This window comes from Heloderma suspectum, chromosome 2 (genome assembly GCF_057233095.1).
Source record: "Heloderma suspectum isolate Gila_16-S chromosome 2, 16-S_ref, whole genome shotgun sequence".
NCBI lineage: Eukaryota > Metazoa > Chordata > Lepidosauria > Squamata > Helodermatidae > Heloderma > Heloderma suspectum.
In genome coordinates this window covers 283718483-283730678 of record NC_139459.1, presented here as the reverse complement: position 1 = coordinate 283730678, position 12196 = coordinate 283718483, and the positions used below count along the sequence as shown (strand labels likewise).

At 43.3% G+C, this 12196-nt stretch overlaps 1 protein-coding gene across 1 annotated transcript in view; it reads right to left on the bottom strand.

Annotated features, from left to right (window-relative positions):
- DOCK3 (dedicator of cytokinesis 3) overlaps positions 1-12196 on the bottom strand; it is a 454424-nt gene that overhangs the window by 192786 nt on the left and 249442 nt on the right. Inside the window, exons 20-21 of the mRNA XM_084829818.1 lie at positions 11519-11602; positions 3254-3354 (exon numbers count right to left, since the gene is read on the bottom strand). Coding sequence (XP_084685944.1) covers positions 3254-3354; positions 11519-11602 — 185 coding nt within the window. The remainder of the gene's footprint in view (positions 1-3253; positions 3355-11518; positions 11603-12196) is intronic.

Genomic DNA, 12196 nt, shown 5'->3' with positions numbered 1-12196 from the left:
CCCCTATCCAGAGCCCTCCTCATATCATCCACCAAGGCGAACAAGGCCGTTTCTGTCCCATGCCCAGGCCTGAAGCCCGATTGAAATGGATCTAGATAATCGGCTTCTTCCAAGTGTGCCTTCAACCTAGGGATGTATGAAACCCCCCTTACCTGGCTCTGCTGGGTTCCGCTGGGGGGGGGGAGGTGCTCCGTCCCTCCCCCCGGAATCCTCCCCCCTGGAATCCTGGCTGGCCGGCTCCGCTCCGCAGGGATTCCGTGGAGCCGCCGGCTGGCTCTGCCAGCAGCCGGACATCCGGCCGCTGGCTAGCAGGGACGCAAATGGCGGTGGCCATAGCCGCCGCCATTTGCGTCCCTGTATTCAGCCGTGATAGGCTACGTAGCCTATCACGTCTGGGTTAAAAAACAAACAGACACGTATGCAAATGGCAGCGACTACGCTAAATGGCAGCGACTACGTCCGCTACGCTATTTGCGTTCCTCCTTAGTTTCGCCGTCTTAGTCTACGTAAATATTTATGTAGACTAAGACAACCAAAAATAGGGAATGCAAATGGCGGCGGCCGTAGGCGCTGCCATTTGCGTATGCGGTTTTTTTTTTTTAACCCAGATGTGATAGGCTACGTAACTCTTTACGTAGCCTACCACGAATGGGGGGGGGGGAGACTGCAAATGGTGGCGGCGGCAGCTGGTTGGGAGACCAGCCATCATCGCCGCCGCTGGAGCCGAAGCCACTGCTGGAGCTGCTGCTGTCCAGAACATCTGCCCCAGGTAAGTCTCGTCCCGGGGGGGTCTGCGGGGGGCGGGGGGGTGGCAGGCCCCGAGATCCGTAGCGGAATTCTCTGACATCCCTACTTCAACCACATCGCCATCACCTGCTCAATCATCTTGCCCCAAAATGGCAGATTTGAAACTGGGAGAAAGTTTCAAAACTTGGGGATCCAAGGAGGGCTTTTTAAAAAGCGGTCTTAATGAGCCAAGATGGGAAAGGATCAAGTGAGCAGGTGGTCAGCCTTACAGATGAAAGCACCTTGTCCACTTTATCAGAAGGAAGAAGCTGGAACCGATCCCACAAAACCGGTTTGCCACAGACCGCCTCTTGCTCGCTAACTGTATCCATGGCACACGGAATAACACTCGTAATCCAATCAATTTTATCTGCAAAGTGCCTTGCCAAGGCCTCACAGGAGGCCTTAGAATGCTCCAGTGGTTCCAGAGCAACTGGACCGACCAGGCTCCCGACCACTTGGAATAGCCTCCTGGGACAGCACTCTGCAGATGCGATAAGAGGCAGCATAATATTCCTTTTTTGCTGCCTTCACCGCCACGTGATAGGCTGAAGGTACAGCTCTAGCTTGTGTCTGATCGTCTTTGGAGCGAGAGTTCTGCCACCAGCGCTCTAGCCATCTCACCTCCTGTTTCAGAGCTCATAACGGCGGATTGATTATAAACTTCTATATCTATCTTTATATCTTTATCTATAATAAATATTATAGATAAAATATATAAACTTATCAACTTCAGCTGATATGCCAGCTATGCCCATTCCTGGAACATGTGGACCTGGTAACGGTGGTGCATGCGCTGGTAACCTCTAGGCTTAATTTCTGCAACGCGCTGTACTTGGGGCTGCCTTTATATTTAGTTTGGAAACTTCAACTGGTACAAAATATGGCAGCCGGGTTGGTCTCTGGGACATCCCATGGAGACCATATTACACCGGTTTTAAAATCTTTATGCTGGCTGCCAATTTGTTTCTGAGCAAAATATAAAGTGCTGTTTCTTACTTTTAAAGCCTTATATGGTCTAGGTGCAAGGTATCTTAGGGAGCGCCTTCTCCCCTACATCCCAGTCTGCCACCTAAGGCCCTCTGAGAGCTCTCTGCTGCAGCTGCCTAATGTGAGATTGGCAGCCACACGCAAGAGGACCTTTTTATTTATTTACTTATTTATTTATTCATTCATTCATTCATTCATTCATTTCATTTCTATACCGCCCAATAGCCGAAGCTCTCTTTTTATTTGCCGCCCCTCAATTGTGGAATGACCTGCCAGTTGAAATGTGTGCAGGCATTAAAGATGCTATTTCTCCGTCAGGCCTTCCCTTTTTAGAACTCTTGTTCCTTTTGCTGACTTTTGTATACTGTTTTAAGCAGTGTTGTTTTAAGCTGTGTTTTATTGCTGGATTTTAAAAAAAATATTTTTAGTTCAAAGTTGTTTTTAGTTATATGTTGTTTGTATATATTGTCCATGTTTTACGTAAATGGTTTTTAAACTTTGCATATTGTATTTTAATGTTTTAACTTTTGTAAACCACCCAGAGAATTCAGCTATGGGGCAGTATAGAAATATAATAAATAATAAAATAATAATAATAATAATATAAAGAGATAATAGGAAAGTGATGAAAGGAACCATTTGGCATGTACCAAACAATCTGTTGTTTGAAAGCATTTCTGGACTCCTATTAAAACAAATGTGAGTTTGTGCTTCTATTCAGGGCATCTGACTATTCTGTTCAAAGATGGTGACATCACTATTTTTCTTATATTAACTGAGTCTTAGTTAATATAAGACTTAGGTCCCAGTTAGGAACTGTCCTGAAATGTCTTGCCTTGAATCTGATTCACAGAAAGAACTTTTTCATACAGCACATAGTTAAACTATGGAATTTGCTACCACAAGATATAGTGATGGCCACCAACTTGGAGAGCTTAGGGATTAGAGAAATTCATGGAGGATAAGGCTATCCGTGGCTACTAGTCATTATGGCTATATATAACCTCCAGTATCAGAGGCAGTAAGGCAGGATCACGAGTGGTCTGGCTCATTTCCTGGTTGTGGCCTTCTCACAGGCATCTGGTTGTTCACTGTAAGACCTGAATCCTGGATTAGACAGGCGTTTGGTCTGACCCAGCATGGCTCTTGTTACGTTTTTAGCATCCTTGTTTAGAGCTGTCACCTTAGGAAAATAGGGGAGAACCTTTTTTTTATACTGCAAGTGAGAAACATTATGGAGCAGAATAACTGCCGGCAAGTAGTGTTGAATTCTGCTAGTGCAGAGTAAAACTTGGAACAGAATCTAAATAACTCTCTCATATGAATAAGACACTTTATTAAGTATTTCTTCTTATTATATGTGGTTGCAATTATACTACTGGATGTTCTCTGCTAAGCAATAAATTAGAATTTTTGCACTCCACATAAAAGTCCAAAAGTGATACCCTACGTAAAATGGTGGGAAAGGAGAACCTACTTGTATGCCAGTGCTCCTGCAAAGTGCTTTTGAATATAAGTGTCCATTACAGGTCGAAAATGAAAATATTTGCTGTCACGCAATAGATTTATGATGAACACCTGCAGGAGAGAGAGAAAGCCACACCTAAAGACACAGATCACCAAAGCAATATATTAATAAACATATAGGTTATCAAATAGTGGGAAACTGAATGGGAAAGGAAAACTGGAATTGTGAATTTCCATTATGTTCTATAAATGGAAAGGCAATCAGAAGTGGATTAACTCCTGTGTTCCTGTGTCAGAAAGAAGATCTTAAAATACTCAAATATCAGGAGGAAAGGCAGATTGACATGTAACTGTAGCATCTTAGAAGCTGTGGAACCTTTTTAAAAAAGCACCTGTAGAACTCTTTAATAAATGGTCAACTTGCCCCTCATAGTCAGAGATGACTGCAGAGAGAAAAATAACAATAATAGAAAGAGTGAATAAGAGAAAGAGGCATCCCTAGGAGGCCTTGAAATAATTAAACAGCCTGGAGGAACCGGAACAACAACCCCAGGTGGGCATCAGAAAGCAGACTGGAATCCCTGAGTAACAAACCACTGGGTGAGGCTCATTGCCTTTCCATCAACAGTACAGGATGGAAATTCACAGAAAGCCCAGTTTTAGTTTCTCCACCAGCAAGGAAAGGCACAGAAGTACTTCTTCACACAGTGCATAGATAAAATATGGAATATGCTACAAGATATAGTGCTGGCCACAAGTGTGAATGGGTTTTAAAAGGGATTAGACAAATTCATGGAGAATAGGGCTATTAACGGCTACTGGTCTTGATACTGGTAACATATAGGGTTCTATTGCACTCATGCCCTGCTTGTGGATTTCCCATAGGCATCTGGCAACTGTGGAATAGAATGCTAGACTAAATAGGCCTTTTGTCTTACCCATTATGCCTCTTCTTATGTTCTTATATCAGGAATGGGATGTCCAAAGTTAATTTTCTAGGGGAAGGGTGGTGATCAGGAGATATCTAATCCAGCTTGCTCGCCACCTTGCTCATTTGAACATCCTCCTATCTATGGATGCTTTGATAAACACTTCCAAGCTAATTTGTGGTGATTCACAAATATTACCTACTGGGAAAACCGTGGTCCTGGAACGGGACCAGTGGACACTTTGCCCTGTTGACTGGAAAATCACAGTGATCCAGAGACTGGTGTACTTTATATAACATTCTGGTGTTGGATTTGGAGTTGGTGTGAATAAGAAGATACACATGTATTCCTCCAGTGCATGTGAGCTACCACTATTGACATGAATGGTGAATACTCTATGTGCCAAGACAATACTTAGAACAGACTTGAACAAATCTTGATCATCTGTGGCAAATAAGAATCTCCTCCAAATAACCAGGTGGGAAAACTTAGCTAGAAGTGTTTTTTTTTTTAAGGCCATAAAGTATTTCCTAATACATGTATGGCCTCTCTTGGCCTTTAGAAAGGGTGTGAAGATGCATATTTTCAATTTAGCTTTTTAAAATATATAGTTTTAATACTTTTACTTTTTAAATGTTTTTGTTTTTCTTGTTTTAAGTTCTATTGTTTTAAATTGTTGTACTCTGCCTTGATAGTGCACACCACATTTTTAGCAGATAAGCCAGAATAGAAATGCAAATAAATAAATAAATAAATAAATAAATAAATAAAGTGGGTGGGCAGATAGTATCTTTTGTGGACATTATTTATTTATTTCATTTCTATACCGGCTAATCTGATGGGAGGGGCTGTAGCTCAGTGGAAGAACATCTGCTTTGCATGCAGAAGGTCCCAGATTTGATCCTCAGCATCTCTGCGTAGGGTTAGAAAAGAATCCTGCCTGAAACTCGGGAGAGCTGCTACCAGTCAGTGTCGATAATATTGGGCTAGATGGACCAGTGGTCTGACTTAGTATAAGCCAGCTTCCTATGTTCCTCTGATGGGAGTTGCAGGAGGCATCAACTATTGACTGCAGCCTGTAGCCAATTTGCTAAGACTCTAACAAAGAGGTTTATGGAGTCCAGAAAGATGGAAGGAAGTCTTTTGCCCATAGTAAGAGTGATATGGAAGTCTATTTTTAAGAGCTATTGTCTCATGAGATGGCATCACATTTCTAACCACTTATTTAAAATATTCCTGTGTACCTTCGATAGCTTGGCAGCTAATCTTGAGCTACTACCCTCAAGACCAGCCATCCCCAAACTGGTGCCCTCTAGATGTTTGGGACTTGAACTCCCAGCAGCCCCAGCCAGCATGGGCAATGGTCAGCAATGCTGGGAGTTGTAGTCCAAAAAGTCTGGAGGGCAGCAGGTTGGGGAAGGCTGCTCTAGACCCACCGAGAAAAATTCAGACTGAAGGGACACATCACATATAAAGGAGGGGAGGAGAATCCCCACTGACCCTGTATGGGGAACAACCTTCTGTTGCCAACTGGTTCCTGGTTTTAGGCCTCTTTCTCCAGTAGTAGAGGAGGGTGTGGCCCTGCCTCCTTGACAGATTGGCTGCTTAAACTGCTTAATGCCCTCCTAGGCTGTGGGCCTGGTTGCCAGAGTGGCCCTTTCCTGGACTGATGCCCTCCTAAACTGTAGGCCTGTCAGCTGTTCTTGTGGCTGGATGCCCTCCTAGGCTGTGAGGTTTATCAGTCTGGCCTAAGAGTGATTCTTCCAGCTGGAGGTCCCCTTGCGGTGCACGCCCAGTCAATCTGGCAGTTACTGGAAGCCTTGAAACTGGAGGCTCTCCTACAATGACTTCATTTCTGGGCCATGCTATTGACGTAGTTATGCTGAAGAAAAAGTATTCAGCCACCTCTCTTCACATGGGGGGGGGGGGCAGCACTGAGAGACCTCTCCATCTCAAAATGTGTGAGATGGAAATCTTGAAAGTGGTCTTCAGTAAAAAGTGAAAATATTAACAGTGTTATCTAGGATGCCCAACAGACTGTGTGGTTTAGAAGGCTCAAGAGCCCAGCTTTTACTTTAGAAAGCAATGATGACTGGGGTTGTGTGGGCAGTACCACTCCTTGTCTTCTGATGTCAGAAGATTTTAAGCCTGCCTTCTGACACTAGGAACATATGAGTTAATCTATCCCTTTTCTCACTACATGAGAATGTGACTTCTAAAGATGGACTGTAACTGAGACAGCAGTTGAGTGCCAGCCATGGCCTCCCTTCTTAGTTCCCAACTGGCTTTGTTCCTCCTCTATTTCCCTTGGCCTCTGCTTCCTCCACCCTTCTTCCCTTGGCTTCCTCGACTCTGCTCATTTACTCTCCTCCCTCAGGCTCCCATTGCTTGATGGATAGAAGGGAAGTACCATGTTAGATACTAGATATATTAAGCTCACTGTGTTATTAACTGTGCTACTCTTTTGTCTAAGACTAACAAACCCTTTGTTATCAAACAGACCTACTTTCCCCTTCATACCATCCATTATATTTGAGCATTTGGGATTTGTGCAAATGAGAAGCAGTACAGAAATATTTCTAATAAATACTAAGTATACCAAATAGATAATTGCTTAATCTCTCTTAAGTACTCTGAAGAGTGGGCAAATGCAGACTGGGAGCTACTGGTAGATCTCTGAGTGATTTACAGTATATTGGCAAGGGAAGAACCAGAACATTTTTTTGTGTAAAAGACTATAAGCCTGGTTCTTGTACTAAAAACAAATTCATGGGTTAAGCATGGGCTCAGATGTGCCCTGTTCCTTTATTCTAACTGAATGTATACCATTCTGATCCAATATTTTTTATCTGACTCCAGTTGGGGGACCTTGGGGTTCTAATAAAAAACAAAGCAGATTCCACAAGCCCAAAGTCTGGCCTTGTTCCCTCTTCCTTTAAATCTCATTCAGCTATAGCCCATTAATAAGGTTATTGTCCCCTTCATGGATCACTGCCCTGTTGTGGTGAAAGGGCTTGCGTAACACAGTGAAGCCATAAGCTATGCCGTGCAGGGCCACCCAGGACGGACAGGTTATGGCGGAGAGTTCTGACAAAATGTGGTTCACTGGCGAAGGAAATGGCAACCCACTCCAGTAATCTTGCCAAGAAAACCCCATGGAACATATCACAAGGCTAAAAGAGATGACGCCGGAAGATGAGCCCCTCAGGTCGGAAGGTGTCCAATATACTACTGGGGAAGAGCAGAGGGAATTTCCAAGTAGCGCCAGAAAGAGTGAAGCGGCTGGGCCAAAGCCAAAAGGACAGTCAGCTGTGGATGTGTCTGGTGGTGAAAAGAAAATCCGATGCTGTAAAGAACAATATTGTTTAGGAACCTGGAATGTCAGATCAATGAATCAAGGTAAGCTGGAGGTTATCAAACATGAGATGGCAAGATTGAACATCGACATCTTGGGAATCAGCGAACTCAAATGGACAAGCATGGGTGAATTTAATTCAGGTGACCATCATATCTACTATTGTGGGCAAGAATCCCTTCGAAGAAATGGAGTAGCACTCATAGTCAATAAAAGGGTGGGAAAAGCAGTACTGGGGTACAATCTCAAAAACGATAGAATGATCTCGGTACGAATCCAAGGCAAACGATTCAGCATCACAGTAATTCAAGTCTATGCCCCAACCACTGAGGTCGAAGAAGCTGAGGTTGATCAGTTCTATGAAGACCTACAACACCTTCTAGAACTAACACCCAAAAAAGATGTCCTCTTTGTCATAGGGGATTGGAATGCTAAAGTAGGAAGTCAAGAAATAACCGGGATAACAGGTAAGCATGGCCTTGGTGTACAAAATGAAGCAGGACAAAGGCTCATAGAGTTTTGCCAAGAGAACACACTGATCATAGCAAACACTCTTTTCCAACAGCACAAGAGGCGACTCTACACATGGTCATCATCAGGTGGTCAATATCGAAATCAGATTGATTATGTCCTTTGCAGCCAAAGATGGAGAAGCTCTATACAGTCAGTCAAAACAAGACCTGGAGCTGACTGTGGCTCAGATCATGAGCTGCTTCTTGCAAAATTTCAGCGTAAATTGAAGAACATAGGGAAAACCACTAAACCATTCAGGTATGACCTAAATCATATTCCTTATGAATATACAGTGGAGGTGAGGAATAGATTGAAGGGATTAGACCTGATAGACAGAGTGCCTGAGGAACTATGGACGGAGGTCCATAACATTGTTCAGAAGGCAGCAACTCAATCCATCCCAAAGAAAAAGAAATGCAAGAAAGCAAAGTGGCTGTCCGATGAGGCTTTACAAGTAGCTGAGGAAAGAAGGGAAGCGAAAAGCAAAGGAGAAAGGGGAAGATATATCCAACTGAATGCAGAGTTCCAGAGAATAGCAAGGAGAGACAAGAAGGCCTTCTTAAATGAACAATGCAAAGAAATCGAGGAAAACAATAGAATGGGAAAGACTAGAGATCTTTTCAAGAAAATCGGAGATCTCAAGGGAATGTTTTGTGCAAAGATGGGCATGATAAAGGACAAAGAAGGCAGGGACCTAACAGAAGCAGATGAGATTAAGAAGAGGTGGAAAGAATACACAGAAGAACTATACAGGAAAGATCTGAATGTCCCTGATAGCCATGTTAGTGCAGTCACTGAACTTGAGCTGGACATCCTCGAGAGTGAAGTCAAGTGGGCCTTAGGAAGCATTCCTAACAACAAAGCTAGCAGAGATGACAGTATTCCAGCTGAGCTATTTAAAATCCTAAAAGATGATGCTGTTAAAGTGCTGCACTCAATATGCCAACACATTTGGAACACTCAACAGTGGCCACAAGACTGGAAAAAGGTCAGTTTACTTTCCAACTCCAAAGAAGGGCAATGACAAAGAGTGTTCGAACTACCATACAATTGCGCTCATTTCACATGCCAGCAAGGTTATGCTCAAAATCCTACAAGCTGGGCTTCAGCAGTATGTGAACCGAGAACTACCAGAAGTACAAGCTGTGTTCCGAAGAGGCAGAGGAACTAGAGATCAAATCGCCAACGTTCGCTGGATCATGCAGAAAGCAAGAGAATTCCAGAGAAACGTCTATTTCTGCTTCACTGACTATGCTAAAGGCTTTGATTGATTTGGTTCACAACAAACTGTGGCAAATTCTGAAAGAGATGGGAGACCTTACCTGTCTCCTGAGAGACCTGTACGAGGGTCAAGAAGCAACAGTAGGAACCAGACATGGAACAACCGAGTGGTTCAAAATTGGGAAAGGAGTACGACAAGGCTGCATATTGTTGCCCTGCTTATTTAACTTATATGCAGAGTACATCATGAGAAACGCCGGGTTAGATGAATCACAGGTTGGAATTAAGATTGCCGGGAGAATGATCAACAACCTCAGATATGCAGACGATACCACCCTAATGGGAGAAAGCGAAGAGGATCTCAAGAGCCTCTTGTTGAGGGTGAAAGCGGAGAGTGCAAAAGCTGGTTTGAAACTCAACATTAAAACAACTAAGATCAATGCATCTGGCCCCATCACTTCCTGGCATATAGAAGGGGAAGAAATGGAAGCAGTGACAGATTGTATTTTCTTGGGCTCCAAGATCACCGCACACGGTGACTGTAGCCATGAAATTAAAAGACACTTGCTCCTTGGGAGGAAAGCTATGGCAAACCTAGACAGCATAGTAAGAAGCAGAGACATCACCTTGCCAACAAAGGTCCGTCTAATCAAAGCTATGGTTTTCCCAGTAGTAATGTATGGCTGTGAGAGCTGGACTATAAGGAAGGCTGAGCGCCGAAGAATTGATGCTTTCGATCTGTGGTGCTGGAGAAGACTCTTACGAGTCCCCTGGACTGCAAGGAGGTCAAATCAGTCCATCCTAAAGGAAATCAACCCTGAGTGCTCATTGGAAGGACAGATACTGAAGCTGAAGCTCCAATATTTTGGCCACCTAATGTGAAGAGAAAACTCCCTGGAAAAGACCCTGATACTGGGAAAGATTGAAGGCAAAAGGAGAAGGGGACGGCAGAGGATGAGATGGCTAGATAGCATCACCAATGCAATGAATATGAACTTGAGCGCACTCCGGGAGAAAGCGGAGGACAGGAAGACCTGGCATGCTATGGTCCATGGGGTCATGAAGAGTTGAACACGACTTAACGATTGAACAACAACAAGGCTATTGTTTCGCACATATTCCCATGGAATGTTGGAAACATAAGAATGGGTGAGACCTTGCGTAATGAGCAGATTTCTTTCTTTTTTTTACTTTCCCACGTACTCTATGTTTGACAGATACAAGAGTAGTATCTGGTAAACAATAAAATACAACATAGAGAAATGTGCAAGTTATTACAAAGGATCCAAAAATAACAGCTTGAAAATCCAAATGCAGAAACTTCAACGAGTGGCCAGTCATCTAGCGTGTTTCACAGAGACCTAGCAATGAGAATAGACAATAGTCCTTGAAAGAATCATAATGGCTGGGTTTGCATGATCAGGGAAGTGAAATAAGTGATCATAGCTTATTTTCCTACCCCACACATGCCGTGTCATTACCATAACAACATTCACTGGGTGCTGTTTGATGTGTCCTCTGAACCTGGTCAGGGAATGTAGCAGGGATGGATTACAAACCACCCCAGAACCCATGCCTTGCTTTAGGGTCGTGGGGTGGTTTGTAACCCACTCCTGCTGTGCACCCTCACCGGATTTGAATGATACAATAAACTGTGTCCAGTGAGGGTAATTATGGTAAGGATGTGGCATGCAATAGGCACGTGCAGGGTGGGAAAATAAGCTACGATGGCTTTTTTCCTTCCCCGATGGTGCGAACCCAGTCAATGTCTTTTGACACCAAATATGTATAATATCCCTGCTGGTTGCTGAACCTTGTCTTCTTTCAAAAGTATTGCTATGGTTCAGCATTTAAAGCTTTACAAGAGAAGATAACATTTAGCATACATAGAGTGTCTTGGAAGTGAAATAATTGCCATGTATACCAAACTCAGGAAACATGGGTCATGAATAACTGGGCGCACTATCATAGGCAAAAGCCAGTATGACAACTGTTTGGACACACAAATTACTATGGAGGATTTGAGGAAGAAGAAATACACATTCCAGAAGTTCCACCAACCAATGGAGAAAAGTAATGTTGACTTGAATTGCAGTAGGCCACTGGGGAAGGAGCTGCCTCTACAATTCCCTGCACGAAGTGAGGCCTGCTGGTAAAATTAGTAATAGGCCAGAGCTCTACAGTTGTGCACACCATGGAAAATAATGGATATTGGAATGATTAAAGTGTTGATCCATCAGAAGCGTGTTGTGCTTACCAGAGACTGAAATACCAGCAGTCCATATTTTTCTGTGTTGTCATCCAAAATCACAAACAATGTGTCCAGAATATCCTGCAAGAACTGGAAGATTCATATGATATCATCTTATAAACAATTCTATCAAAACAGTCCATTTAATGATTTACAGTGCAGTCCTATTCATGTCTACTTAGAAGCAAGCCCCACTGAGCTCACTGGGACTTACTCCCATTGAGTTCAGTGGGACTTACTCCCAGGTAAATGTGTATAGGATTATAGATTTATTCAAATTATGTGTAAGAGCATTCAAGACTGCCCCTGGTACTGAAAAGGAAAATTATTTAGACATGTAACAAGACTATTACTATAGGTAGCATTGTTGTACTTTATCTGGACATTTTCTATTTTAAACTGAAATATATTCAGGGATAGGTCACTCGTGGCCCTCCAGATGTTGGACTACAACTCCCATCATCCCTCACCATTGGCTCTGCTGGCTAGGGCTGATGGGTGTTATAGTCCAACAATATCTAGATCGCCACAAGTTGCCACCCCTGTTCTACATAAACACAAACCCAGAGATTTTCAGTAAGTGGTAATTGTTCCTAGTCCTCATTTTATCTTATGAGGGTATTTTGTTTTAAGTGTCTGTTCAGTAAACTGGTTAATTGGTGATAGCCATACCATATACTACAC